General features: G+C 41.0%; 1 protein-coding gene across 6 annotated transcripts in view; it reads right to left on the bottom strand.

Annotated features, from left to right (window-relative positions):
- Positions 1-27,003, bottom strand: part of LOC147124116 (homer protein homolog 1-like) — a 147,856-nt gene that overhangs the window by 55,680 nt on the left and 65,173 nt on the right. For all 6 annotated transcript variants that reach the window (XM_085982175.1, XM_085982167.1, XM_085982184.1 and 3 more), the window contains exons 3-7: positions 22,292-22,423; positions 20,912-21,004; positions 18,623-18,765; positions 9,790-9,946; positions 3,901-4,011 (exon numbers count right to left, since the gene is read on the bottom strand). In XM_085982175.1, coding sequence (XP_085838301.1) covers positions 3,901-4,011; positions 9,790-9,946; positions 18,623-18,765; positions 20,912-21,004; positions 22,292-22,423 — 636 coding nt within the window. The remainder of the gene's footprint in view (positions 1-3,900; positions 4,012-9,789; positions 9,947-18,622; positions 18,766-20,911; positions 21,005-22,291; positions 22,424-27,003) is intronic.

Here is a 27,003-nt window from a genome sequence, read left to right as displayed (position 1 = left end):
CCAAAGACTGAATCTATAAATGGACTATTGTTGTTTAATGTGCATGTTAAAGTGTTAATTGTTATTTGAATATTATGGGTACTGCTAATCTAAAAGGGGAGGAATTGTAGTGTATGTACCTTTAAGAGAGAACTACTTTTACAGCTCCTGTATACTGTAGTACCGGCAGTGACCACACCTGTATATAAGCCTTGAGCATGCCTCTGTACCCCCTGTCTTGAGACTACCCTACTCCAGTAAACACCTGTTGATTGTTAAGTTACAGCATCCGTGTAGTTATTGGGAAACATCATACTCTCAGAATCACAGATCTAACAGTGCCAATATAGAATGTGACAAGATTCTAAAAACCTGAACATAGTTATTTGAAAAAAAACTAAAAGGAGAATATCAGAAAATAAGAGGCAGAGAGAGAGAGAGCGCACATGTAGGAGGAAACAATTTCAAAAGCATCAGAAGGAGCAGCAAAAAGAGAATTGTTAAAAGCAAGGTGGTACCCCTGACAGGAGAAGATCGTCAATTTGTATGGGATGATTAAAAAAATAGCAGAGGTAATTAATAGTTACTTTGCATTGGTTTTTTGCTAAAGAGAAGGATATCAGAGAGGAGGTGCATCCTGAAATGCAGGAGGGTGAGATGAGCAATAGTTTGATGGATAAAAGGAATTTTTTTTTTTTTTTAAGATAAGCCAAGGGAAGACAAATGTCAGGGCCTGACAGAATGCATCCTAGGATCCAAAGGAGCTGAGGGAGAAAATTACAGAAACATTTCAGAGCACTGTGTGTAGATGTGTGCTGGAGGACAGGAGAGTGACCAATATAGTCCCCATTTTTTTGAGAGTTAGAGCTAATCTAGGTTGCCAGCATGGATTTCAAATGGGACAATTGTGCTGGACAAACTTCAGAATTCTTTGAAGAGGTAACAGATATGGCAACAGGGGGGAAAGGCAATGAATGTAGTGTACATGGACTTTAGGAAAGCCTTTGATAAGGTTATACATGGGAGCTTACTAGAGAACTTTAAGGAGTATGACATTAAGGTTAAGATAGCAAACTGGATTGGAAATTGGTTAGAAGGGAGCACAGAGTAGGAGTTGAGCACAGTTTCTGCCCCCCCCCACTTCATTTCACTGTGTATATCAATGAATTGGATGAAGGCCACAAGGGAGTGGTGTCAAAATTTACAGATGATACCAAAATGGGAGATGTAATTAATTCCTTAGAAGACCAAAAGGAAGCTGCAATGAGTTAGTTATTGATAAAATGGAGAAATGGGCTGAAAAGTAGCAGGTGGAATTCAATGTCCATAGGTGACACATTTTGGGGGAAAAAAAGCAGTAATTAAACTCTGAATGGAAGTAGGCTCCGCATTGTGAAAGAGTAGTGGGATTTGAAAATACAGATCCAGAGAACATTAAAGGCAGCACCTCGAATCGATAAGGTTGTAAAAAAAAGGGTCGGAATTTGCCAAAAACTTGCACCAACAGCATACGCCATATTATGGTGCAGAAATTCCTGGAAATTATGGAGAGCATTATGCCATTACTTACACCACACCATAATTTCCTGGCATTTTTACGCCATTCCACAGAGACACTCACAGAAACAGTTGTTAGTGCCGCCACCCCGTGCCTGCCCCCCCCCCTCCACCCAATCAAAATCAATGGCCAACACAAATTTGCTGAATTAATGATACTTTGAGCAACGCTGCAGACCGTTATAGAATGGTGTTGGTGGATTACAGAATTATGCTGGAGGGCTCAGAATCAATAAGGTATTCAATCGCTCAGCAGGTTGCCTATATCAAAAGATAACTATTTAGCATATCAGTATCTTGATCATAAATTTAGACAGGTATAGATGCACACCTGCTATATCATTACACACTGAGGAAATTTAAAGTTTAATGTTGTCTTGACTGTAAAGGAATCCTAAAAACAACAGGGCTGCATTTTATTATAAATATATAAAATCGGGATCAGTGTGCCTAGGTTGTCTCCCGAACGGTGTGCAATCCCTAAATCATATTTCATTACCGGTTGCAATCCATGCTTAGCACACGAGCTCAAATATTAAATTAGTCAGAGAATGCCTGGTGATCAAAATACTTATTTACCAACTCAAAAGTCAATAATCTTAAATAACTATTTGGAGTTAAAAACAGATAAAGATAACAGTGACTTTTATGGAAACATTAAATAACCTTCTGTTCCAGTCGGTGTCCACCACAGCACCTTGGGTGTGTATTGGACACTGGCTAGCTGTGCCACTTCTGACTCACTGCAGCGTATTATAATCAGTTCTCCTGCAAATTATGCTGTAAATGCATCACTTAAGGATCAGGGAGCACAATGGACTAATTTATGGCATTCACTGCTAATATCGCCATTGTAACAAATTCTGGGCCAATAGAATTCTAGGTTATATCTCAAGGCATAGAATATAAAAGCCAAGAGATAATGATGAGCCTGTATAAAACATTACTAACACCGGAGGTAGAGTACTGTGTGCATTATTGGGCTCTACATTATAGGAAGGATATAGAGACTTAAGAGTAGAGCAAAGACTTTATAATGCAGATTCACTAGGATACTACCCGGTATGAGAACATACAAATACAAAGACAGACTTTGTTAGAATGCAGACTATATAATAAAAGATTTTTAAATGATGAAAGGATGGAAAAGGGTAGATAGAAGCAGATGGTTTACAGCAGTTGAAGAGTGAAGAACGAGGGGCCGTGGATACAAGATTAAATGCAAGAGATTTATGGCAGATGGCAAGAGAAACTTGAGAGAGTTGTGGAATTCACTTTCAGGGTTAGTGGTTGAGGCAGAAACTTATCCAACATCCAAGGTTAGATTGGATAGGTGGATAAAGGAAAATGGATTGAAGGGATAAGGGAACTTGGTAGGTTAATGTGATTAGAACTATTTGCTTCTGTGGTGGATAAACACTGACATGGACTGGTTGGGATGAATGGCTTGATCCGTGTTGTAGCTTCTATGTATTTCTTTGAGTAGTTTACTGAATCAAATTAAGGTCAAAGACACAAGGGAAGAACATTGTCATTTTCCCAATCCAGATCTTTGCAGATGCACGTTAGTGATAGAAACATAGAAGATAGGAGCAGGAGTAGGCCATTCGGCCCTTCGAGCCTGCTCCGCCATTCAATGAGATCATGGCTGATCATCCAAATTCAGTACCCTGTCCCTGCCTTCTCCCCATATCCCTTGATCCCTTCAGCCTCAAGAAATATATCCAACTCTTTCTTGAATATATTTAATGAACTGGCCTCCACCGCCCTCTGTGGCAGAGAATTCCACAGGTTCACCACTCTCTGGGTGAAGAAATTCCTCCTCATTTCAGTCCTAAATGGCTTACCCCTTATCCTTAGACTATGACCCCTGGTTCTGGACTCCCCGGCCATCAGAAACATCCTTCCTGCATCTAGTCTGTCCAGACCTGACAGGATTTTATAGGTTTCGACGAGATCCCCTCTCAATCTTCTAAACTCCAGTGAGTATAAGCCCAATCACTGAACATATGTCAAGTTTAATAGAATAGTAACTTTGTCAAAATAGCTTAAAGCATTTCACAATGAATTGCACTTTGAAGTACAGCAACATGTAATGTATGCAGATTTGATTATATATTTGGTGAAAGTCAGTGACTTTTGTATTTCTTTACATTTTTACTACATTTAAAACGCTCCAAATAGTCATGCATTTAATACTGAGCCACTTATATGGCCATTGGTTCAAACATATGATGGCACACTTAATTGATCAAGGACATCAACCAACTTTTCTGTTTAGATAGAATTCAATTTACAATCGTGCAACATGTTCCTACCAGTGTCAATACAGGAAGGTTGGAGGAAGTTGTATTTTGCCCTTACCTCCTCTTTGTCTTTCATTTGTGCCTCTAGTTCTTCTATTGTTCTGTTCAATTCAGTTTTGTGTGTCTTAAGCACATTTGCCTGTCCACTCAGACATTCAAGTTCAGAAACCTGAATTTAGAAAATCAAACTGAGCAAACATACTTTTCACTGATAGAAATGCATTTGGAAATAACTAATTGCATCTAGAAAATTCCACAGTTTGAACCAAAACTCTAATGAACCCCATTCCCAGTTTTTCTAGGGTTCTATATTAGAAGAAAGACAGTCAGTGTGTGCTTTAAAAAAACAACTATCTTTTACTGCTACCATTACTGCACAAAGTCCTCACACTTGACCATTTCTAGAGCAAGTGAAAAACTGAGCTTAGGGACTTCTGCACCTGGGTGTGTGTGATAAGGAGGGTGAAGGGAAATGAGTAAAAAAAAAAGGGAACCTGCTCATACACATTTTTCATTAGCCAGATAACTTAATTGTCCTCTACTCAATCATTGTGTAAAAGCTTAAAAATTGATCTCCTTTCTTACACATTTCAACATAAACAGGGTTTCCTCTACCATTTACCACACCAGCTTGCTATTATTCAACATATTAGAACAAATGAGCATTGCTCCTTCACTTCGGACTAGCAAGCAACAAACTACATTTTACAAAGGTTTTGACATTTTGGGAGTGTACCCTTTATTAGAGAGTGTGTTGAAGGTTACATATCCAAAATGTTAAAAACAGTCTTTCTTTTCTTTACACTGGCTGCTGTGTATTTCCAGAACTTTGTTTTTATTTCAAGTTTCCAGTCTTTCTTCTGCATTATAATTCTTACACTCTTAATTATATTAGTAGCACCTAGAAACTATACCCTAGGATGATTTGCAATAAATGCACTAAGTCGAATAAATAGTTTACGGAGCACATTTGTTGCTCTGGATGACAGACATCTTACAGTAATCAACATGTGTCTGTTCTAATGCTGTATAATCAGAACGTACAATTCTGGTCAACATAGAAAGTGGATTCCCCACCATAAATAACCATCGAATGGTAATCCACTATACAAACCTAACCTAACATACAATTATAAACAACTCATTATTGCATGAACTACAGTATTTTGGTGAGGGCAGGGGTGCTAACTCTTAGCTCAATACACTGTCAATTACTAAAGTTTTAAAGTTGTCTCCCATTCTGCCAGCGCATTTCACACCTAATCTAGAGCTGTCTTTTGTCTCCACTAGTCCTATCACCATCTCGTCTCGTTTTGAATACCTCAATGTCTCTTCTCTTTCGTTCTCTCCCAGCCTGGCCTCTTAATCTATTTCATTTCCTGTGCCTCTTTAGTCTTGACAAAGGGTTCACCTGAAACATTGACTCTATTTTCTCCACAGATGTTGCCTGGCCTGCTGAGTTTTTCCAGCATTTTCTGTTGTTATTACTAAAGTTTTAAAGATATGTAAGTGAACATTTACAAACTCTCCAGCTCAACTCAGCTTCTCTTCAATATTCTGCCCTACTTATGAGTATAGATAAAATAAAGAAGCAATTTCTAGTTAAATACCAAAGCTGCAAAATTATTTCCCAATCATTGCACTGGAAAAGTTTTAAACGCAAGGGGGCAGACTAACCAAATTGAAAACCAGACACTCATCAACTTTGTTTCCTTGGTAGTCTACAGCAAATAGCCACCTCGAGCCAACATATAAAACTCTTCCTAATGACATCAAACATGCAATTTGATACATGTGCTAGATACACTCTCTGGAATTAGCTGATGGTACGTAAACAAAGTATTGAATTTTAAATTCCTGCTCTACAGCAGGAGACAGTTTTTGCTCAAACACTTGGAAAATATCCTTAGCAAAGCTGAGCAGCCGGCTCAGTTTACGGAGACTTGAAGTGACCGTTCCACTTTTTTAAAATCAGAAGGAATTCCCGAGTTTATTCACACCAGGATTTGGTCCATAAAGATGACAAACAATCCTCCAGACTCTGTACAGCTACAGACTTGCTATTCTGAGATTCTGCCGTGGTCCCCTCATTTTTCCTCAATTATTGACCCTGATCTGGTCATAACTTATGTAGTTTGAATAATTTTTACATCTCGTTATTAAAAGACCAAATTTGTATAATTGTAATAAGTCATTGAAATTCAGAAACCAACCAAAAAGGAACAAATTTTTCCTGTCAGCACTTAATATACTACACTATGTTGTGTCTGCATGTTTGCTACTTTACAACATTCCATTATAAATGCAAATCAAATAATAATTTTTGTATCTTTTCATAAAAAGATATGCTCCATTTTTATTATACTTGTAGCTTATTTTTGGTTATTGGCAGAAAACGATTAACCCAAAATATTTTGTCCACAGCTGCACTTTACATGGGCCACACTAGTCTGATTCAGGGGCGAGCCATATATTTCAATAAAACAATTTTGGCTGCCAAACACAACAAAGTTATAAAAATGCAAGAGTATAATCTGCATTTGAGGTACGAGTGGACTAGCTGCCTCCTTCACCTCCAAAATACCACAAGATGAAGCCCAAGCCACATTTTTCTACAACGCGCGAGTGGCTTGACGTCAGCAAATAAAATACAACTTCCCCAAACAATAATTCCTGGCTCAAGACAAGATTTTTTGATAGAAAACTTGACAAGCTTAAGGATATTGCAGCAGCATTATCCAATAGATACAGTCATCCCCCTTTTCTATCTTGCAAATCAGTTTGTAACTCTCAACATTCTCAAAAATATGTGCACATTGCACTGCTAAGTTTTGACTTTTGGCAAATGTTTAAACATAATTTGCACGAGTGATGACCTCCACTTTCCTAGTTTATAAAAGTTCAAATTATATACTGTATTTTACAGTCGACTGCTCTGTGCTTTTGTGAGGATGAACTGGTCTTCCCAGTCCACGTGCCAACTGTAACACAAGCAGATGACTTGCAACCTAGTCTGCCAGAATTGACCGCTAGAAACTAAAGTAGCAGAACCCTAGAGCTAAACTACCTCCCTTCCCTTTGTGTGGAGGTAGCTGGCCTCCTCACAGCAGTACTGTGGACTGGCAACTTAACAGTGCTGGAACATAAGAACATAAGTAGTAGGAGCAGGAGTAGGCCATACGGCCCCTCGGGCCTGCTCCGCCATTCAATAGGATCATGGCTGATCCGAACCTAGACTCACGTCCACTTCCCTGCCCGCTCCCCGTAACCCCTAATTCCCTTATCAGCTAGGAAACTGTCTATCTCCATTTTAAATTTATTTAAAATCACAGCTTCCACAGCTCTCTGGGGTAGCAAATTCCATAGATTTACCACCCTCTGAGTGAAGAAGTTTCTCCTCATCTCAGTTTTGAAACAGCAGCCCCTTATTCTAAGATTATGCCCCCTAGTTCTAGTCTCACCCATCAGTGGAAACATCCTCACTGCGTCCACCCGATCAAGCCCCCTCACAATCTTATATGTTTCGATAAGATCGCCTCTCATTCTTCTGAATTCCAATGAGTAGAGGCCCAACCTACTCAACCTTTCCTCATAAGTCAACCCCCTCATCTCCGGAATCAACCGAGTGAACCTTCTCTGAACTGCCTCGAGAGCAAGTATATCTTTTCTTAAATATGGAAACCAAAACTGTACGCAGTATTCCAGGTGTGGCCTCACCAGTACCCTGTATAACTGAAGCAAGACTTCCCTGCTTTTATACTCCATCCCCCTTGCAATAAAAGCCAAGATTCCATTGGTCTTCCTGATCACCTGCTGTACCTGCATACTAACCTTCTGTGTTTCATGCACCAGGACCCCCAGATCCCTTTGTACTGTAGCACTTTGCAGTTTCTTTCCATTTAGATAATAACTTGCTCCTTGATTTTTTCTGCCAAAGTGCATAACCTCACACTTTCCAACATTATATTCCATCTGCCAAATTTCTGCCCACTCACTTAGCCTGTCTATGTCCTTTTGCAGGTATTTTATGTCCTCCTCACTCACTGCTTTCCCTCCCATCTTTGTATCGTCGGCAAACTTGGATACGTTGCACTTAGTCCCCTCCTCCAAATTGTTAATATAGATTGTAAAGAGTTGGGGTCCCAGCACTGATCCCTGCGGAACACCACTAGTTACTGATTGCCAACCTGAGAATGAACCATTTATCCCAACTCTGTTTTCTGTTAGATAGCCAATCTTCCACCCATGCCAGTATATTACCCCCAATCCCGAGATTTTTTATCTTGTGCAGTAATCTTGTGTGGCACCTTGTCAAATGCCTTTTGGAAGTCCAAATACACCACATCCACTGGTTCCCCTTTATCCACCCTGTATGTTACGTCCTCAAAGAATTCGAGCAAATTTGTCAAGGGAAGCAAAATCTGCATTTTTCCTTGCTAGAGCACCACTGCACGACACCACTTTACATGTAGTTCCTGCAGGAATGCCAAACTTTTTTTTTTAAATGAAGGACACGGGCTTTTATATCTGCATGATTATCAATGGAACTGATTAGTCTGCTTTCAACACATCAAAATTTACATTGCTACACCATCTTAATGCAGTAAATTTCCATTAACTATCTTAACAAAAATAATCGGTCACAAGGCTTTCCTCATAGACTCAGTTTCCAGTGATGCAAAATTGCCCAATAATATCATCCTGATTGGAAATGTAACTATTTGCTCATCACCTAGATTTCCATGCAGATGATCTTCCCTAAAAAAAAAGTCAGGTCCAATGAGGATCTGCAGTTATTCTTTGGGATACACAAATTTAACAACTTAGTCAATGCTCATCTATTAAAGCAGCAATTTCAATTGGCTGTACATTGAACAATCATACTGTACAGCCTCTCTAGTAGAATAACTTCAATGGAAAAGTCTTCTAAATGCAGCATTCAACTCTTAACTAGGCAAATGTTCATTTCCTACTCAAGTAATTGTTTGCTATAGGTTCTGCTAAAAGAGAGGAGCGATCAATTTTAGTCAGTCTCCTTAAGGGTAAAGAAATTTGGCCTGTGTACGATTCTAAAGGAGGATTGGCCGGGGTCGGGATTAGCCAGGGATCCAGGGGGTGGGGGGCCCCCCCCAAGAGAGGATCAGTGCCGGCCACCAGAGGATCGTCCGCATCATCATCATCGTTGGGTGGGGGGGGGGGGGGGGGGGGGCGGTGGGGGGGGAGAGAAAGAGAAAAGGAGGCCTGGAAAGGCGATTGGAGGTATTGTGGGGGGAGTTGGGGGCTGTCTCCAATCATGGGGGATGGGTTAGGTAGGGACCCTGGGGATTCAGGAAGTAGGTATAAAGCCACTTATCTCCTAGATGCAGCAGTCCCTGCCTCGGTTTAACTGCCAGTTTCACGAACTGCGTGAAACCTGTCCACAAGCAGTTAAAAACAAAATGGAGGGGGGAAAAAAAAAAGAAAAAAAAAAAAAGAGGCTTACAATATTTAAATTGAGGCAATGCCCCCAGGAATGGGTTGGTCGCCCACCCCCCGGCAAAACCAGAAATGGGCAGGTTGGAGGCGGGATCAGGTCGGGAATCCCATTTTTAACACTTTAACTGGCCCCACGCTCCAAAGGGGAACATTCTGGTCTTCCACTCTGGGAGGATTTGGATATCTAATAAATTAGTCTCACTCAAATACAGGCTGGCTGTATAGTCAGACCATACAATCTTCACTCATCCTGCAAATCTAGAACTAGACCTCAAGCATTAATCCATATACAAGGTCCCTTTGAAACAAATTTAAATTAATTGAAATTATTACAGTTACATTTCTAGACATTAATAGATTAAGACAGTATGCAAAATGTTTTTGAAATAATTGGACTATAACCAGTCATAGCTGTTATCACTTTTTTATACCACTACTGGGCAGAAATCCTATGCAGTGCATCAATACATACTCGTTTGTGTAGTCGCTCAGCTTCGTCCTGGTAAGCAGTGAGCTGCTGCTTCCATTGTTTAACATTGGCAGTAGATTCCAGTAGTGCTGCTGTAAGTTTAGCATTGTTGGTTTTTAAGGTCGCCAATTCAGACTCCCAATGCTTTCCTATTGTAGTACTATATAAAGAAACACAACTTGTTACTATTAAGTATCGTGTGGGATTTTGTCAGACTTTTTAAAAATCAGTCTATTCATATGACATTAAAGATATCTGAATCTATTAAAGATATCTGAATCTATTCAAATGTAACAGAGTATATCAAGATTATTGCATGATAAATCTGGTCTCAGAACATGTTCATGTTTTTCCAATTTCCACTCGCCCCGCCACCCCCATCTATCCTGAAGGGACCAACACATGTTGACCACCTAGTGTTCCAGCATCCACAGAATTTTGCTTATGCACCCAGTGTTCCTTCCTGGCTGCCATACTACCCAACATTGTAAATGGTTTCCTCTGCTCTCCCCATCAAAACTCCCATCAACTCCTCCCACCCCCTCACAAAAACTCACCGTTGACTCCTCTGTCCTTTGTCTCCAACCTCCCTTGTCTTTCCAACATCAAACATGTTGTTGCCTTCTGAGCACACTGGCTGCAGTCATCATTCGACCCAAACTCTCCATTCCTTGGACTCTGGCCTTGTACATTCCTTCCCCCCCATTTGGCCCACCATTGGTGGCCGTGTCTTCAGCTGCTTCGCCTCTCCTTTAAGGTACTCCTCAAAACCCAGCTCTTTGACCAAGATTTTGGCCAACTCTCCCAACACCTTCTTTGGGATGCATCCATTTTTTCCCCTTACGCCTTAGGAGTTTGTTCTGCATTGCAGGGACTATATAAATGCAAGTTGTTTCTGTTGTAATGGATGCATTCTTGGAGTGGAGAACATTTTTGGCCCTTCTGCACCTCACTATATCTTTAGTCAGCTCTACAGCACATTACAAAGGACATATGGCAGAAAACTTGAAAGTTTGTGCAAGAATGATTAGCTTGCAAATTCATCATGGTCATTAGCATTTCAATTAGGTCACATCAGAAAGACCAACTCCTGCAATCTGACCATCTGTGGCCTGAATTCAATGCTGGTTTAAAAAAAAATGTAGAATTAAGGAGGCCAGTTACAAAAAAATTTTGTACAGTTACTGATTGCATGTAAACTTTACATGCCTAGGAGCAGACACCACACAGACATAGAAACATAGAAGATAGGAGCAGGAGTAGGCCATTCGGCCCTTCGAGCCTGCTCCACCATTCAATGAGATCATGGCTGATCATCCAAATTCAGTACCCTGTCCCTGCCTTCTCCCCATATCCCTTGATCCCTTTAGCCTTAAGAAATATATCCAACTCTTTTTTGAATATATTTAATGAACTGGCCTCCACCGCCCTCTGTGGCAGAGAATTCCACAGGTTCACCACTCTGGGTGAAGAAATTCCTCCTCATTTCAGTCCTAAATGGCTTACCCCTTATCCTTAGACTATGACCCCTGGTTCTGGACTCCCCGACCATCATAAACATCCTTCCTGCATCTAGTCTGTCCAGGCCTGACAGAATTTTATAGGTTTCGATGAGATCCCCTCTCAATCTTCTAAACTCCAGTGAGTATAAGCCCAATCGACACAATCTCTCCTCATACGTCATTCCTGCCATCCCAGGTATCAGCCTGGTGAATCTTCGCTGCACTCCTTCCATGGCAAGAACGTCCTTCCTCAGGTAAGGCGACCAAAACTGCACACAATACTCAAGGTGTGGTCTCACCAAGGCCCTGTACAACTGTAGCAAGACCTCTTTGTTCCTGTACTCGAACCCTCTTGCTACGAAGGCCAACATACCATTTGCCTTCTTAACCGCCTGCTGCACCTGCATGCTTACCTTCAGCGACTGGTGCACAAGAACACCCAGGTCTCTTTGCACTTCCCCTTCTCCCAATCTATTGCCATTCAAATAATAATCTGCCTTCCTGTTTTTGCCACCAAAGTGGATAACCTCACATTTATCCACATTATAGTGCATTTGCCATGTTTCTGCCCAATCACCCAACCTGTCCAAATCATACTGGAGTTTCACGACATCCTCCTCACAGCTTACCCTCCCACCCAGCTTTGTGTCGTCTGCAAATTTGGAGATATTACATCCAATTCCCTCGTCCAGATCATTAATATATATTGTGAACAGCTGGGGTCCTAGGACCGATCCTTGCGGTACCCCACTAGTCACTGCCTGCCACTCGGAAAATGACCCGTTTATTCCAACGCTCTGCTTTCTGTCCGCCAACCAGTTCTCTATCCAAGTCAATACCTTGCCCCCAATCCCATGTGCCTTAATTTTGCACGCTAATCTCTTGTGGGACTTTATCGAAAGCCTTCTGAAAGTCCAAATACACCACATCCATTGGTTCTCCCTTATCTATTTTACCAGTTACATCCTCAAAAAATTCCAGTAGATTAGTCAAGCATGATTTACCTTTTGTAAATCCATGTTGACTTTGTCCGATCCTGTCACTGCTTATCAAGTGCTCAGCTATTACAGCTTTTATAATAGATTCTAGCATTTTCCCCACTACCGATGTCAGGCTTATAATTCCCCGCTTTTTCTCTACCACCTTTTTTGAATAGTGGGGTAACATTAGCTACCCTCCAATCCATGTTCCAGAGTCTATCGAGTTCTGGAAGATGACCAGCAATGCATCTACTATTTCTAGGGCCACTTCCTTAAGTACCCTGGGATGTAGGTTATCAGGCCCTGGGGATTTATCAGCCTTTAGTCCCATCAATTTTCCTAACACCATTTCCCTACAAATACTGATTTCTTTCAGTTCCACCTTTTCATCAGACCCTATGTTCCCCGGCATCTCTGGGAGGTTATTTGTGTCCTCCTTTGTGAAGACAGAACCAAAGTATGAATTTAGTTGGTCTGCCATTTCTTTGTTTCCAATTATAAATTCCCCTGATTCTGACTGCAAGGGACCTATGCTTGACTTCACCAATCTTTTTATCTTCACATATCTATAAAAGCTTACAGTCAGTTTTTATGTTCCCTGCAAGCTTACTCTCATATTCTATTTTCCCTTTCTTAATTAATCCCTTTGTCCTCCTTTGTTGAATCCTAAACTGCGCCCAATCCTCAGGATTATTGCTTTTTCTGGCCAATTTGTATGTCCTCTCCTTGGATCTTATGCTATCCCTAATTTCCCTTGTTAGCCACGGTTGAGTCACCTTTTTTGTTTTATTTTTATGCCAAACTGGGATGAACAAATTCTGTAGCTCATCCATGCGATCTTTGAATGTTTGCCATTGCCTATCCATCGTCAACCCTTTGAGTGACATTCCCCAATCAATCCTACCCAACTCGCTCCTCAGACCATCGTAGTTTCCTTTATTTAAATTGAGGACCCTAGTCTGAGTCAACTACTTCATTCTCCATCTTAATGAAGAATTCGATCATATTATGATCGCTCCGACCCAAGGGGCCTCGTACAACAAGATTGCTAATTAATCCTTTCTCGTTACATAATACCCAGTCTAAGATGGCCTGATTTCTGGTTGGTTCCTCGACATATTGGTCCAGGAAACCATCCCGTAAACACTCCAGGAATTCCTCCTCCACAGTATTGTTACTAATTTGGTTGGCCCAATCTATATGTAGATTAAAGTCACCCATGATGACTGCTGTGCCCTTATTGCACGCTTCTTTAATTTCCCTTTTCATGCCATCCCCATCCTCCGCCTTACTGTTGTGAGGTCTATATACCACTCCCACTAATGTTTTTTTCCCCTTAGTATTTCTCAATTCTACCCATACAGATTCCACATCATCAGAGCGAATATCCTTCGTTACAATTGTATTAATCCCTTCTTTAACCAGTAATGCTACCCCACCTCCCTTTCCTTTTTGCCTATCTTTCCTGAATATCGAATACCCCTGGATGTTGAGTTCCCAGTCTTGGCCATCCTTGAGCCACGTTTCCGTAATCCCAACCAAATCATATTCGTTTACCTCTATTTGCGCAGCCAATTCTTCCACCTTATTACAAATGCTCCTCGCATTAAGACACAAAGCCTTCAGGCTTGTTTTTTAACGCTCTTAGACCCATTAGAATTATTATTTACTGTGGCCACGTTTGATTTAAACCGTTGATTTCTCTGACTGCCACTTTTGTTTTTCTCCTTCCTATCTTTTGCTTTTATCCCTGTTTCCCTTTCCTGTCTCCCTGCTCACGTTCCCAACCCCCTGCCATTTTAGTTTAAACTCCCCCGAACAGTGCTAGCAAACCTCCCCGCAAGGATATTTGTCCCGCTCTGGTTCAGGTGCAACCCGTCCGACTTGTACAAGTCCCACCTTCCCCAGAAGCAGGCCCAGTGATCCAGGAAACTAAAGCCCTCCCTCCTGCACCAACTCTTTAGCCACGCATTCATCTGCTCTATCCTCCTATTCCTATACTCACTAGCACGTGGCACCAGGAGTAATCCAGAGATTACAACCTTTGAGGTCCTGTTCTTTAGTCTGCTACCTAGCTCCCTAAATTCTTGCAGGACCTCATCCCTCTTCCTACCCATGTCATTGGTCCCAATGTGAACCACGACCTCTGACTGTTCTCCCTCCCCCTTCAGAATGCCCTGCAGCCGTTCAGTGACATCCTTGACCCTGGCACCAGGGAGGAAAGAAAAGCTAGTAAAAGTTTGGATGCATTGTATTAAATAAGCTTGAATACAACATTGGTTTGGTAATGCCATTTCTAACATATTATACCAAGTGTGAAATTGTTTAAAACAAATAAAAAAACTTTACAATTACTTTGGCATCATACACACCAAATGCAGAAGTCGATCAGCTCCACAGCAACCCCTTTATGCTTTGCTCCCATAAATTTTCCTGGATTTTTTTCTAGTCGCTCACTACCTGGAATAATTGGTGTTGGGGCAGAAGAGGCAGAGTGGAGGGTGGCGGGGGGGCATGCAATTAAATTCCTATTCCTGCTCCATAGCAATGCTTCACAACAATACAAAAAGTGGCAGTGTAACTGCAGAGACAGGTCCCAATCTGACTCAAACACAGCTCTGCAAGAGCCTATTGGGGAGGCATTCTTACTGCATTTCTCAACTGCAGTGTACAAATGCCTTGTCTATACTAGATTGCCCGTGTCTTTGCTCATGGATATACAGTTCATTTCAGATGTGCTGTGAACCCATTCAGAACTGGAAGTGTAGCACAAGCAAGAGGGTCAAGGAGCAGAATACAGAATTTTAAAATTAAAACTGAATGACCAGGAGAGAAGTAGGGGCCTACTTGATCAATTGCGGCATGGATGCAGACAAACTGATGTTAGTTGAAATAAATTTTAATTTCTGATTTCCAATTAGTAGGCTACATCGGAGAAAAAGTATTGTGCTTGTCCAACCAGAAAGTGCTTTGAAAGCATTAGAATATTATGATCTACCACTCAGAGCATGGTATAACTTCCTGTTTGTAAGCCCACACCAATAGGTATTAGAGTCTGTGGGTGGTGACAGCCTTAAGCTACATTGAGAGTTCTAGTCCAGAGTTACACACATACACATAAATGGTATTGGTACACACACAGTCCACCACTGCTTGGTTGAGCCAATTCATTCAGACAAGTTCCAAGCACACAATGTAAGCTGGGAAGGCAACAGAACAAAGCTTGAAGCTCCAGAGAGGGGATGGTAGGTTTGTGCAGAAGAAACATTTAAAAGAAATGTTTTAATAAAAGCCAACGGCAGGTTTGGTGCTTTCCTTCTCCCCTTATTTGTATTTACTATCTTATTTGCATGGAAGCAAAATGGCTGCTCAAGCACTAGAGAATCTGGGCTTGTTCTCCTTAAAGCATTGAAGGCTAAGGGGAGATTTGATAGCAGTGTTCAAAAATCTTGAAGGGTTTTGATATAGTAAATAAGGAGAATTCCAATGGCAGAAGGGTCAGTAACCAGAGGACACAGATTTAAGGTAATTGGCAAAAGAACCAGAGGCGACGCAAGGAAATTTTCTTTTTACATGTTATGATCTGGTATTCAATACCTGAAAGGGCAGTGGCAGCAGATTCAATAAGGAATTGGGTAAATATTTGAAAAAGGAAAAATTTGCTGGGCTATGGGGATAGAGCATTGGAGTGGGCCTAATTGGATAGCCCTTTCAAAGAGCCTGCATAGGCACAATGGGCCGAATGGTCTCCTGCTGTGCTGCATCATTCAATGATTCTAAAATAATTCTGGGCAGTTGTTTGTTTGGTTTAGTGATAGTTGCTAGTTTGTGATTGACCACTTTTCTTGCCTAGTGGCAATCTGATATTTGAGCAAATCTATATTCATGGCTGAACAGATATTGGTTATTTAAACCACTCAATCAAAATAGATTTCATGTGTGACAGATATGATACACACATCTAAGGTACAACATGTACTAGATAAGACAGATGTTTACAGAGAGACAGAGACAGAGACAGAGAGACATTAAAATTACAAGCAGCAGCACTCCCTCCTGGCTATTCAAAGCATATTGAAATAAAACATCTTGCGTAGTAGACCAAACAACTGAGAAATGACAGCTTTGCCCACAGTTGGATATGACCAACTATACTAATAAGTTATTGTGAAAAATTAAAAAGGTTAGCCCACTGCAGTAGGGAGCCATCTTCAAATAGAGAAGTTAATACCACAGTCACAAAACCAAGTTCTAATTACTGTATCATGGTTCTTAAACTTCCAGGATCCCATAATTCAAGCAGCTTGTGGTCCCATTACACAGGCTGATGCACAAAGTTGAAAGCAATAATACATTTAAAGAAAGTTCATGCCTGTGCTTGAGGGAACTTATTAAATACAAGCCCAGCTGAATGTGGTTTGAATCCATGCAAACATGGTTTAGAAAGTGAGCCTTATCCTTTATACTGCTGCAGTTCACTGTATGGTCTGTACTGTAATCTTCGAGTGGGCAAATCCATATTGGTTCACTCGTGAATGTAATTTAGTTCTAAAATAGTTTTGTTGAAGCAGCTATATTTTAAATCATTTGAAAACAAGTTTACTTTTGATGTTCATCTCTTTTCCAAGTTTATTCTCTACTATTAAATTCATGAGAACCAGCAGTCATTGGTAATAGTGAATGCATGATCTACCTGCAAGGTGAAGTGATAAATTAATAGACCTTACTGCACATAACCACCAATCCTCTCAGCTGAACCACTAAGTTATGAGCTTCTCCATATCCTTTGGTGGGGCAGTGAAAATCTCGTTACTTGAATATTTCAATGACAGATTCTTCTTGTCCCTCAAGTCTAACCAACAACTACCAACTGATTCCTGGCTCCACCCAGCTCGCCTGACAAACATTCTTGACCGCACCATCTTTGCTGACCTCAAATGGAAGTCACACCTTTTCCATTATTAAATTTGCCTCCAAGAAGCTTGGCTCACCTAGTGCTTCTTTCCTCAAGCTTTAAGGAGTTAAAAGTTCTCAAGTCCATCCAAGACTGAATACTGCTCCCATATTTGGAAAGCCTCTTCTGAACACTTTTCATAACCCTGAACAGGACAAATAAAAATCTCAGCATCCAATAGGCAGCTCAACACTTCTCTATCTCTCTCATAATATTACAGCTAGAGTCAGTTCTCCCATGAACTTTCCTTTTATTCCTTCCAAGCTCTAAATACATTATCCTACATGATTAAAATCAAGACTTCTTGCACTATACTTCCCCAACTTAAAACTCCTTGGGCTGGATTTTCATTGAGGAGTCGGGATGACAACTTTCGGGGTTGTAGTCCCACCTCCATCGAGTTCTAGCCAACCCACGTGATTTTGACTTGATTGACCTTGTTGAACCCGTCCAGCGGGCTCAGCAGGCCAATTAAGGGCCACCCGGCAACAGGTGACGTCACAAGACCTTTTGACAGATGAAATATCAGTGTTTCACAGCTGTTTGAAGCTATCAAACACTGATGATCTGTATTCTAAGTTAATTCCTTCCTCTCAGGATGATTTAGAGATCTCCCTGGAACAGAAAGCTGAATGCTGTAATTTTTGACAGCTCGCAGCCATTCTGCTTTCTGTGCCGGTGAGATGAGGGACTCCTGAGACCTGAAGGAAGGAAGGCTGTAAAGGTATGTAAAACTTCTTTAAACACTTTACACACCAAACACACTTACCTTTGTACTCATACACCCATCACTCACCTGAACACCGGACATCTCGACCTCTCCAAGCCCTTCATCCCAACGGTCCGCCTCCTCTAACTTGGCGTGGTTTGGAGCCGTTGGGAATCCCATACTTCAACATTAAAAATAGGGATTAGGCTAAAAATTGCCTGTTAACAGGCAGTTAATTGGCACTAATCCCCTTCCTGCCTCAGGGAGGTGGATCCCAGTGCGGGGCAGGTACCCACCTCCTTTGAAACTGGCATGGAGGCGGGTTGGGGGCGGGATGGGTTCGTGCCCCCTGATTTCAGGATTTTAACCCCCCCACACGCCTCCAATCCCACCTCCACGGTCCAATGAAAATCCTACCCCTTACCTCCATCCATCTTCTCTTCTAGAATAGTCAGACTTTTAAAACCTAAACCTCAGAAATATTACTTTCTGATTTGCGTTATTTTTCTTTTGTTATTCATTTCAAACTTGGTAATGGCCTTCATTATGGGCCTTGGCTCTTTGGTTTCTCCATTTAACGCATTGTCCTGGTAACCTAATATAAAACTTAAAACTGCAGCAAATGTAAAAGCAGAGCCAAATTGTAATCACCATGGGACTAACCAAAACTTTTCACATTTCATGTGCTTACCTATGAGTAAAAGGTAGAGAACTCTGGTTAATTTCAGCTCGTGCATCAGAATCTTGTGCCGCATCCTGAATAGACCTTTCATCATCAGTCCCATTGATACTCTCTGGTGTCAGAGGTGACTGCAGGTCACCTCCTGCAGACTCCTGTGAAGAAAAAATATCAAATCATTCTGAAAGAGCCATTGCTTGGCTATGAACAACAAATCACTGAATGCAAAGCTTTCACATTAGACCTACTCAGTACAAATGTAATTGGAATTGTGGGTTCCACGAGGGGTTATCAATCTTTCACCTCTAGAACTGGGTTTGGATTCATACCCACCATCATCAAAAAAAAGTGAAGCTCGGTTCTGCGGACTGTTTTCGGGTCTTACTCAAAAGTGAAGTCTGGACAGCTCTACCCCACAACAGGTCACAGAATCAAATGACCTCTAAATAGCCCAATCCTGCAATTTAGGATAAGTCCATTTATCTATATAAATAAATATGGAAAGTAGAATAACAACATGGAGGCACGATTCACTGTCCAGCCACCATAGACGAATACTGTATTACTGCAATAAACCATCCAATTTATAAAAAGGCAAAACAAACATTTGGCCATTCTGCAGAAACAGTTCTCACCTTGAAAATAGTTTGCTGAATGCAATAGTCCTCATAATTTAGTGATAGGGTTAGGAATTTTAGACACTCCACTTCTGATTCATAGAAACAGAATTAAAAAAAATATAAACTGGCATTATTCATCCCTTTTGTCTGCGCTGAATTTAGTCCCCTCTTGAAGTCAGATTTTTCACAATCCCATTTTATTACTTTCTTACTAAAATGAATATTGATTTAGCATCAATCACCACTTGTGGTAAAGCATTCCACATTTGGACAGCTCTTGTATGAAAACATTTCTTCTAATCTCCCCTTTGTGGATGTAGAGTTTATTTTGAGAAGATGGTCTCATCTTTTGACTTGTGTATCAAAAGGAAATAATTGGCGTTTCCTTTCTGTATTCCTTTTATCATTTTGATCAACAGTCCTTCAATTTTCACAGTATGAAATTATACAGCCCCAGTTGCTCTAGCATTTCCTAATTTTCCAGTTCCTTCACCCTAGTTTTAGCCAGGTAAATCTGCATTGCTCTCTCCAGGGCTATTATATCCATTCTAATGGTAAGGAGTTCAAAACTACAGATTATTCCATAATCATTTTGTACAGAGTCATCATGACCACTTTGCTGCTGTATTCAATTTCTCATGCTATAAATGGCAAAATCTCATTTATCTTAATTTTTTTTTATTTTTAAAAAGCTTGCCCACCCCCTTTTAAGGATTTATGCAAAGATTAATGGATCTACACACCTCAATCCTTTGGTTCCTTCACCGCCTTGAGATACTTACTATGCTAGGCATATTTCTATTCCATATTCTTGTTCCCAAAATGAATCACCTCACATTTTCTCATGTTCCACTACGTCTGCAACTTTTTTGCTCATTCTTCTAATCTGCTTAACGCCTTGCATTCTTCCTAGCAGATTGCTATTCCCAGTTTGCCACCAGCAGCAAACTTCAATATTAACACAGATCAGATCAGTCTAGCCTAAGAAAAATCCTCTTGCCACAAATCTGTCTACCTTTCATTCATTGTTATCCATACCTTCACTTTCCCTTTTATGCCAAAGTCCCAACTATCTCAAACAATTTCTTCTGCAGCACTCCATCCAAATGCTTTCTGCATTTGGTACGCAAAACGTCAAATGTCAGGTTTCGCAAATCAAGAATGATGTTTCCCTACAACGAGTTTACAGGTCTGGATGATGAAACAATCATTCTTATTGGTCAAAATTCATTAGGGCAGGGCTTGGAGTATCAGTTTAAACTTCATGCTCTTGAGGAGTTTGAATAGATGTTGATAAGGTATGTGCAAGTTTTAAAAATCTGATTTGGTTTGGCTATTTACTGCTAAATGGACCAATGCTAGTTTTCAATAATTGCTTTATTCTCCCCAACAAGCACAATTGCCAACTCAGAGACAACCTGCTCCTTAGCCTCTTTCACTTAGAGACTTGAAGGGTTGGTTAGAAGGTAAAGTCTGCTGGCCTTGAAGTTTCTGAGCTGAGACTCCTCAGTTCCTTCTGATAGCACAGCTAACAAATCTGTATCCTATCCTCATGACCAATTGATGCAACAATTCACTAAATATTAAACTGCACCAACACGATTAGATTTTGAAAACATTTCACATGGCTCTCATTTAATGCATCTCTGCCCATGGGAGCATAATACTTGGTAATACCCACCTGAGAAGGTGTACTAGTTAATTCCATCTTTTCCTGCATTTTCTCCTTCGCTAGCCGTGCTGCATCTTTAAATTCCTGGAACTTTTCTGCAAACTATATTGGGAAAGAAGTTAGTTTTTTTTAAAATTCAGTTTGCAAGATACAAAGAGTACAAAAAAATACATGACTACATACACCGATAGTTCAAGGATGCAATTTACCTACAAGCAAAATCCAATGTTTAAAAAAAAAAAAAAAAAATTTATACACATTATGGTTTAAATCTGATCAACTGGAAATATAAGAAATTAATTGGTCCTAGCTGAAGCAGTTTTGGTTCAGAATTATGGCAACACATACCAACAAGAAATCTACATTTTTCCTGTTTATCGTGTACAGAAAATTTAAAGATCTTCTAGATTCTCACTCATCTATCTGCAAAGGGTTTAACTTGCTCAGAAATTTGAAGAAAGTAGTTCCCAAAGTTTCAGATTAACCCTGAAGGCACTATGCTACCCTTTTATTCCAAAGCAGGTTCCCTAATCCTTCTCTACTACATTCATTATTAGGCTTTGCCATCACATTTCCTCCACATGCTAATTCACATAGCTAACATGACTTTATTGGCTGTGAAGGGCTTTGGGATGTGCAGAGGCCATAAAAGAAGCCGCCACATCAATGCAAGTTTGTCTGTTCTTCTTTCAAGTTCCTCCTGCATGCGCCACTGACTCAAGCCCACTGTGAACTGGATAGATTCATTGTATTTAGTTCCTTTATCCCATCCATTTGTGCTGGATTTAAAACCAAGCTTCCCCCCACCTCAAAATCTCCAACTGCCTTCTGCCTCCAATCACTAGCAAAACGTTCAGCAGTCATACCCTGAATTTTGGTATTATCTTCATAACCCCCTCCATATCTCCTCACTTTAAGCTTCCTCAAAATCTCTCTTCGGTCATATGTGCAGCTATTTTAGTAGCATGTCAGTGGGCTGCAATTACCAAATTATACAACTAGTGAAAGGAGCACTCGCAGAGTGCTAGACTGTGGTCATTTTGGCATCAATTTATTAATGTCCTAAAGTAAATTACTAAATCACAACAGGCAATTTAACTTCCTGGGATATATGGGGCTGAACATTCACCTACTATCTAAATAAATGTGAATTTATACAACCATCCAAAATTAATACCCAACTTGTTTATATAGTATATTCAGCTATTGTACATTGTAACATTTAAGTTACTTGTACTGGAAATTAGGCATAATTTTGTACAACTCAACTTCAATGCAAGTACAACCAGATGTGTAGAGTACATATTTTGCCATTTTTCCCCAATCAGTGCAATATCTTCATACAATATCCAAGAATTTTTTTTTACCACATTACGTGGTTAAACTCACTTTTGTTAGATGATGCTCAGAGGAAAAACCTAGACCATAGACTGTATTTGCACGGCTGTCTGGCCACTGACCAAACTTCTGAGATGTTTTTGTAAATGTCATGTTTGGAGTGATTGTGCTGTTGATTATTGCCTGAAATTAAAAAAAAACACATGTTATTGTACCTTTAAACTCGATTTTGTAAGTAGAATCCTTCAAAACAGATCAATGGCCCCAAAATTACCCAATAGTGTTAATACAGGCCATTTAATTCCAAACCACTCATACTTCAAATGGGTAGCTCAAAATTGGCATTGAAAGATGCTTGAATTGATGGAGTGCTTTATTTCTCCACCTCCCCCTCCTCTCATCACTTGGAAGATGTTTATGTGACAAACTGTCCGTACATCCTTATGGCTACTGGTTTTCCAAAAAAAGGAAATCCTAAAATCAGTTTGTTGAAGAATGCATGTTACTTACCTTAACAGCGTTAATTAACAGGAGTTGGAAACATTTCTTAAAAAAGAAAATCACAAATTGCAATTCTATGGAAACCCACAAAAAAGGGCAGCTATCAAAGTATACCCTAACTTCATGGCTTCTACATAAAGGAATACAAAACAACTTGAATCATGTGCACTTCAAACTATTTGGGTAGCAAATTGGTAGAGATTGCAACTCGCTGACTAAAATTTCCCAATTTTAAAAAAAGGTACAAATTGGTCATTTAACTTGGAGACAGACGTCTGTGGTCAGGAAGAATTAAAAACAAATCTTAAATGGGCTGCTTCAGGAAACATTTGCTGTGAGCACTTCAATGCTTTTAACCTTGGAGGTGGCTCAGGGGAACTCTGGTAGGTTTTCCAAGTTTTCAGCTGAAGCCCACTGCTAAAATAAAGCTATGGTGTGGAGATGCCGGAGTTGGACTGGGGTGGACAATTGTAAGAAGTCAGAGAACACCAGGTTATAGTCAAACAGATTTCAAATAAAGCTGTTGGACTATAACCTGGTGCTCTGTGACTTCTAAAATAAAGCTGCCAGACATAATGGCCTCGATTTTAACTGACCCGTTGAGTCGGGATTGGAGGCATGCGGGGGGGTTAAAGTCCCAAATTCGGGGGGTCCCGACACCATCCCGCCCCCAACCTGCCTCCATGTAAGTTTCAAAGGAGGTGGGTACCCACCCCGCACTGGGACCCGCCTACCCGAGGCGGGAAGGGATTAGTAACTACCCATTAACAGGCAGTTAATTGTCAACAGGCAGTTTTTAGCCTAATCCCTATTTTAAACCTTGAAGTGTGGTATTCCCGACGGCTCCAAACCACGCCAAGTTAGAGTCATCGGGCCGTCTGGTTGAAGGACTTGGAGGGGTTGAGATGTCGGTGTTCAGGTGAGTGATGGGTGCAAAGGTAAATGTGTTTGGTGTGTCTAAAGTGTGTAAAGAAGTTTAAATTACTTGTACTTACCTTTTTAGCCTTCCTTCCTCTAGGTTTCGGGAGTCCATCATCTAACTGGCACAGAAAGCAGAACGGCTGCGAACTGTCAAAAGTGACAGCCTGCAGCTTTCTGTGCCGGAGAGATTTCTAACTGAGTCTGTGTAGAAGGACTCAGGTTAGAAGCAAGACTGTCAGTGTTTGACAGCTTCAAACCGCTGTGAAACACCGATATTTCATCTGTCAAAACGTCTTGACAGATGAAATTTCAGTCTGTGACATCACCTGTTGCTGGGTGGCCCTTAATTGGCCTGCTGAGCCCACTGGGCGGGCTCAACAAGGTCAAGCAAGTTAAAATCGTGCGCCTTGGCTGCATCTCGATGGAGGCGGGACTACAACCCCGAAAGTTGTAGTCCCGCCTCCTTCCCGACTTCTGAGTGAAAATCACCCCAATACATCTAATTGCCTCCTTCTCAAACTTTTATGATTCTATAAAAGCTACTCAAACATCAAAGTTAACTGTAATGTTTAAAAAAAATTATATAAAGTTCATTACTTAACTTATGCTCACCCTTCCCCCCCTCCCTTTTCCTCATTCTCCTGATTTAAGCTTCACTCTTCAGAAATTCTGAAGTATTCTAACCTTGCCACATACACCATCTTTACTTTTAATTTTTTTAAATCTTGCCATTTGATTACCTAGAAATTTGTTCTTCAGATCTTTTGCATTTGCCCGAAGGGCACAAATCTTTAATGTGTTTTTCTATATCAAGGAGAGAGGGGCTACCAATGTAAACTTCATATGGCTTGGGAAGAGCACTACTCAGCCATGACATGTTAAGGACTAAAGTCATTCTTTTCTACCCCACAGGGTCCTGAGGTACATATGTTTTCTCTGCTGAGGTGAATATAACTCACTCCCAGAACTCTTTCAACATTGTTAGTTAAGCAGAGGCACTCAATAGCAAAGGTGGAGTCATCTTTTAATTTTCCCAATGAAAAAAATCTATTAATTCTGCACAATCGCTCCACAAAATGAAACTGGGAATTCACGGTATTGATATTATTGACAGTGGCAAGAAAAGAGACAAAGGACCATTAGTCATTATGCAAAGGCAACAGCTTCAATTATATGGCAATGGCAACAGATATATTTACATAGAAACATAGAAGATAGGAGCAGGAATAGGCCATTCGGCCCCTCGAGCCTGCTCCGCCATTCAATGCGATCATGGCTGATCATCCAAATTCAGTACCCAGTCCCTGCTTTCTCCTCATACCCCTTGATCCCTTTAGCCTTAAGAAATATATCTAACTCCTTCTTGAATATATTTAATGAATTGGTCTCCACCGCCTTCTGTGGTAGAGTGTTCCACAGGTTCACCACTCTCTGGGTGAAGAAATTCCTCATTTCTGTCCTAAATGGCCTACCCTTTATCCTTAGACTGTGTCCCCTGGTTCTGGACTCCCCGACCATCGGGAACATCCTTCCTGCATCTAGTCCTGTCAGAATTTTAAAAGTTTCAATGAGATCACCTCTCATTCTTCTAAACTCCAGCGAGTACAAGTCCAATCGACCCAATCTCTCCTCATACGTCATTCCTGCCATCCCAGGTATCAGCCTGGTGAATCTTCGCTGAACTCCTTCCATGGCAAGAACATCCTTCCTCAAATAAGGCGACCAAAACTGCACACAATACTCAGATGTGGTCGCACCAAGGCCCTGTATAACTGCAGCAAGACATCCTTGTTCCTGTACTCGAACCCTCTCGCTATGAAGGCCAACATACCATTTGCCTTCTTAACCACCTGCTGCACCTGCATGCTTACCTTCAGTGACTGGTGCACAAGGACACCCAGGTCTTGTTGCACTTCCCCTTCTCCCAATCTATTGCCATTTAGATAATAATCTGCCTTCCTGTTTTTGCCACCAAAGTGGATAACCTCACATTTATCCACGTTACATTGCATCTGCCATGTTTCTGCCCAATCACCCAACATGTCCAAATCATCCTGGAGTTTCTCGACATCCTCCTCACAGCAAGTCAGCGATTAATAGAATGATGCAGCATAGGAGGCCAGTCGTCCCATTGTGCCTGTACTGGCTCTTTGGTAGCACTATCCAATTAGTCCCACTCCCCTGCTCTTTCCCTTTAGCCCTGTAAATTTATTCCCTTCAAATATTTATCCAATTCCCTTTTGAAAGTTACTATTGAATCTGCTTCTACCACCCTTTCAGGCAGTGCATTCCAGATAACAACTTGCTGCCATTTTTTTTCCTTCATGTTGCCTCTGGTTCTTTTGTCAATCATCTTAAATCTGTGTCCTCTGTTTACTGAGCCTTCTGCACTGGAGACAGTTTCTCCTAATTTACTCGATCAAAACCCTTCATGAATTTGAACACCTGTATCACATCTCCTCTTAACCTCTGCTCCAAGGAGAACAACCCCAGCTTCTCCACATAACCGAAGTCACTCATCCCTGGTACCATTCTAGTAAATCTCTTTTACACCTCTCTAAAGCCTTGGCATCCTTCCTAAAGTGTGATGTCCAAAATGGAACACAGTACTCCAGCTGAGGCCTAACCAGTGTTTTAGAAAAGTTTAGCATAACTTCCTTGCTTTTGTACTCTATTCCTCGATTAATAAATTAAAAAAAAAAAAACACCCTTCTCAACTTGCCCTGCCAATTTCAAACACTTGTGTACATCAAGGCAGCATTTGACCAAGTCTGGCATCAAGGAGCCAGAGTAAAATTGAAGTCAATGGGAATCAAGGGGAAAACGCTCCACTGGCTGGAGTCAAACCTAGCACAAAGGAAGATGGTTGTGGTGGTTGAAGGTCAATCATCACAGCCCCAGGACATCGCTGCAGGAGTTCCTCAGGGCAGTGTCCTAGGCCCAACCATCTTCAGCTGCTTCATAGAAACATAGAAGATAGGAGCAGGAGTAGGCCATTCGGTCCCTCAAGCCTGCTCCACCATTTAATGAGATCATGGCTGAACATCCAAATTCAGTACCCTGTCCCTGCTTTCTCCCCATATCCCTTGATCCCTTTAGCCTTAAGTGACCTTCCCTCCAACATAAGATCAGAAGTGGGGATGTTTGCTGATGACTGCACAGTGTTCAGCGCCATTCACAACTCCTCAGATATGCAACAAGACCTGGACGACGTTCAGGCTTGGGCTAATAAGTGGCAGGTAACATTTGCGCCACAGAAGTGCTAGGCAATGACTATCTCCAACAAGTGAGAGTCTAACCACCTCCCCTTGACATTCAACAGCATGACCATCGCCGAATCC

Source organism: Somniosus microcephalus, chromosome 1 (assembly GCF_052327205.1).
Source record: "Somniosus microcephalus isolate GS21.2 chromosome 1, FLI_Smic_1.0, whole genome shotgun sequence".
Lineage (NCBI taxonomy): Eukaryota > Metazoa > Chordata > Chondrichthyes > Squaliformes > Somniosidae > Somniosus > Somniosus microcephalus.
The sequence above is the reverse complement of the archived record's forward strand: the minus strand, read 5'-3'. Positions and strand labels throughout refer to the sequence as shown.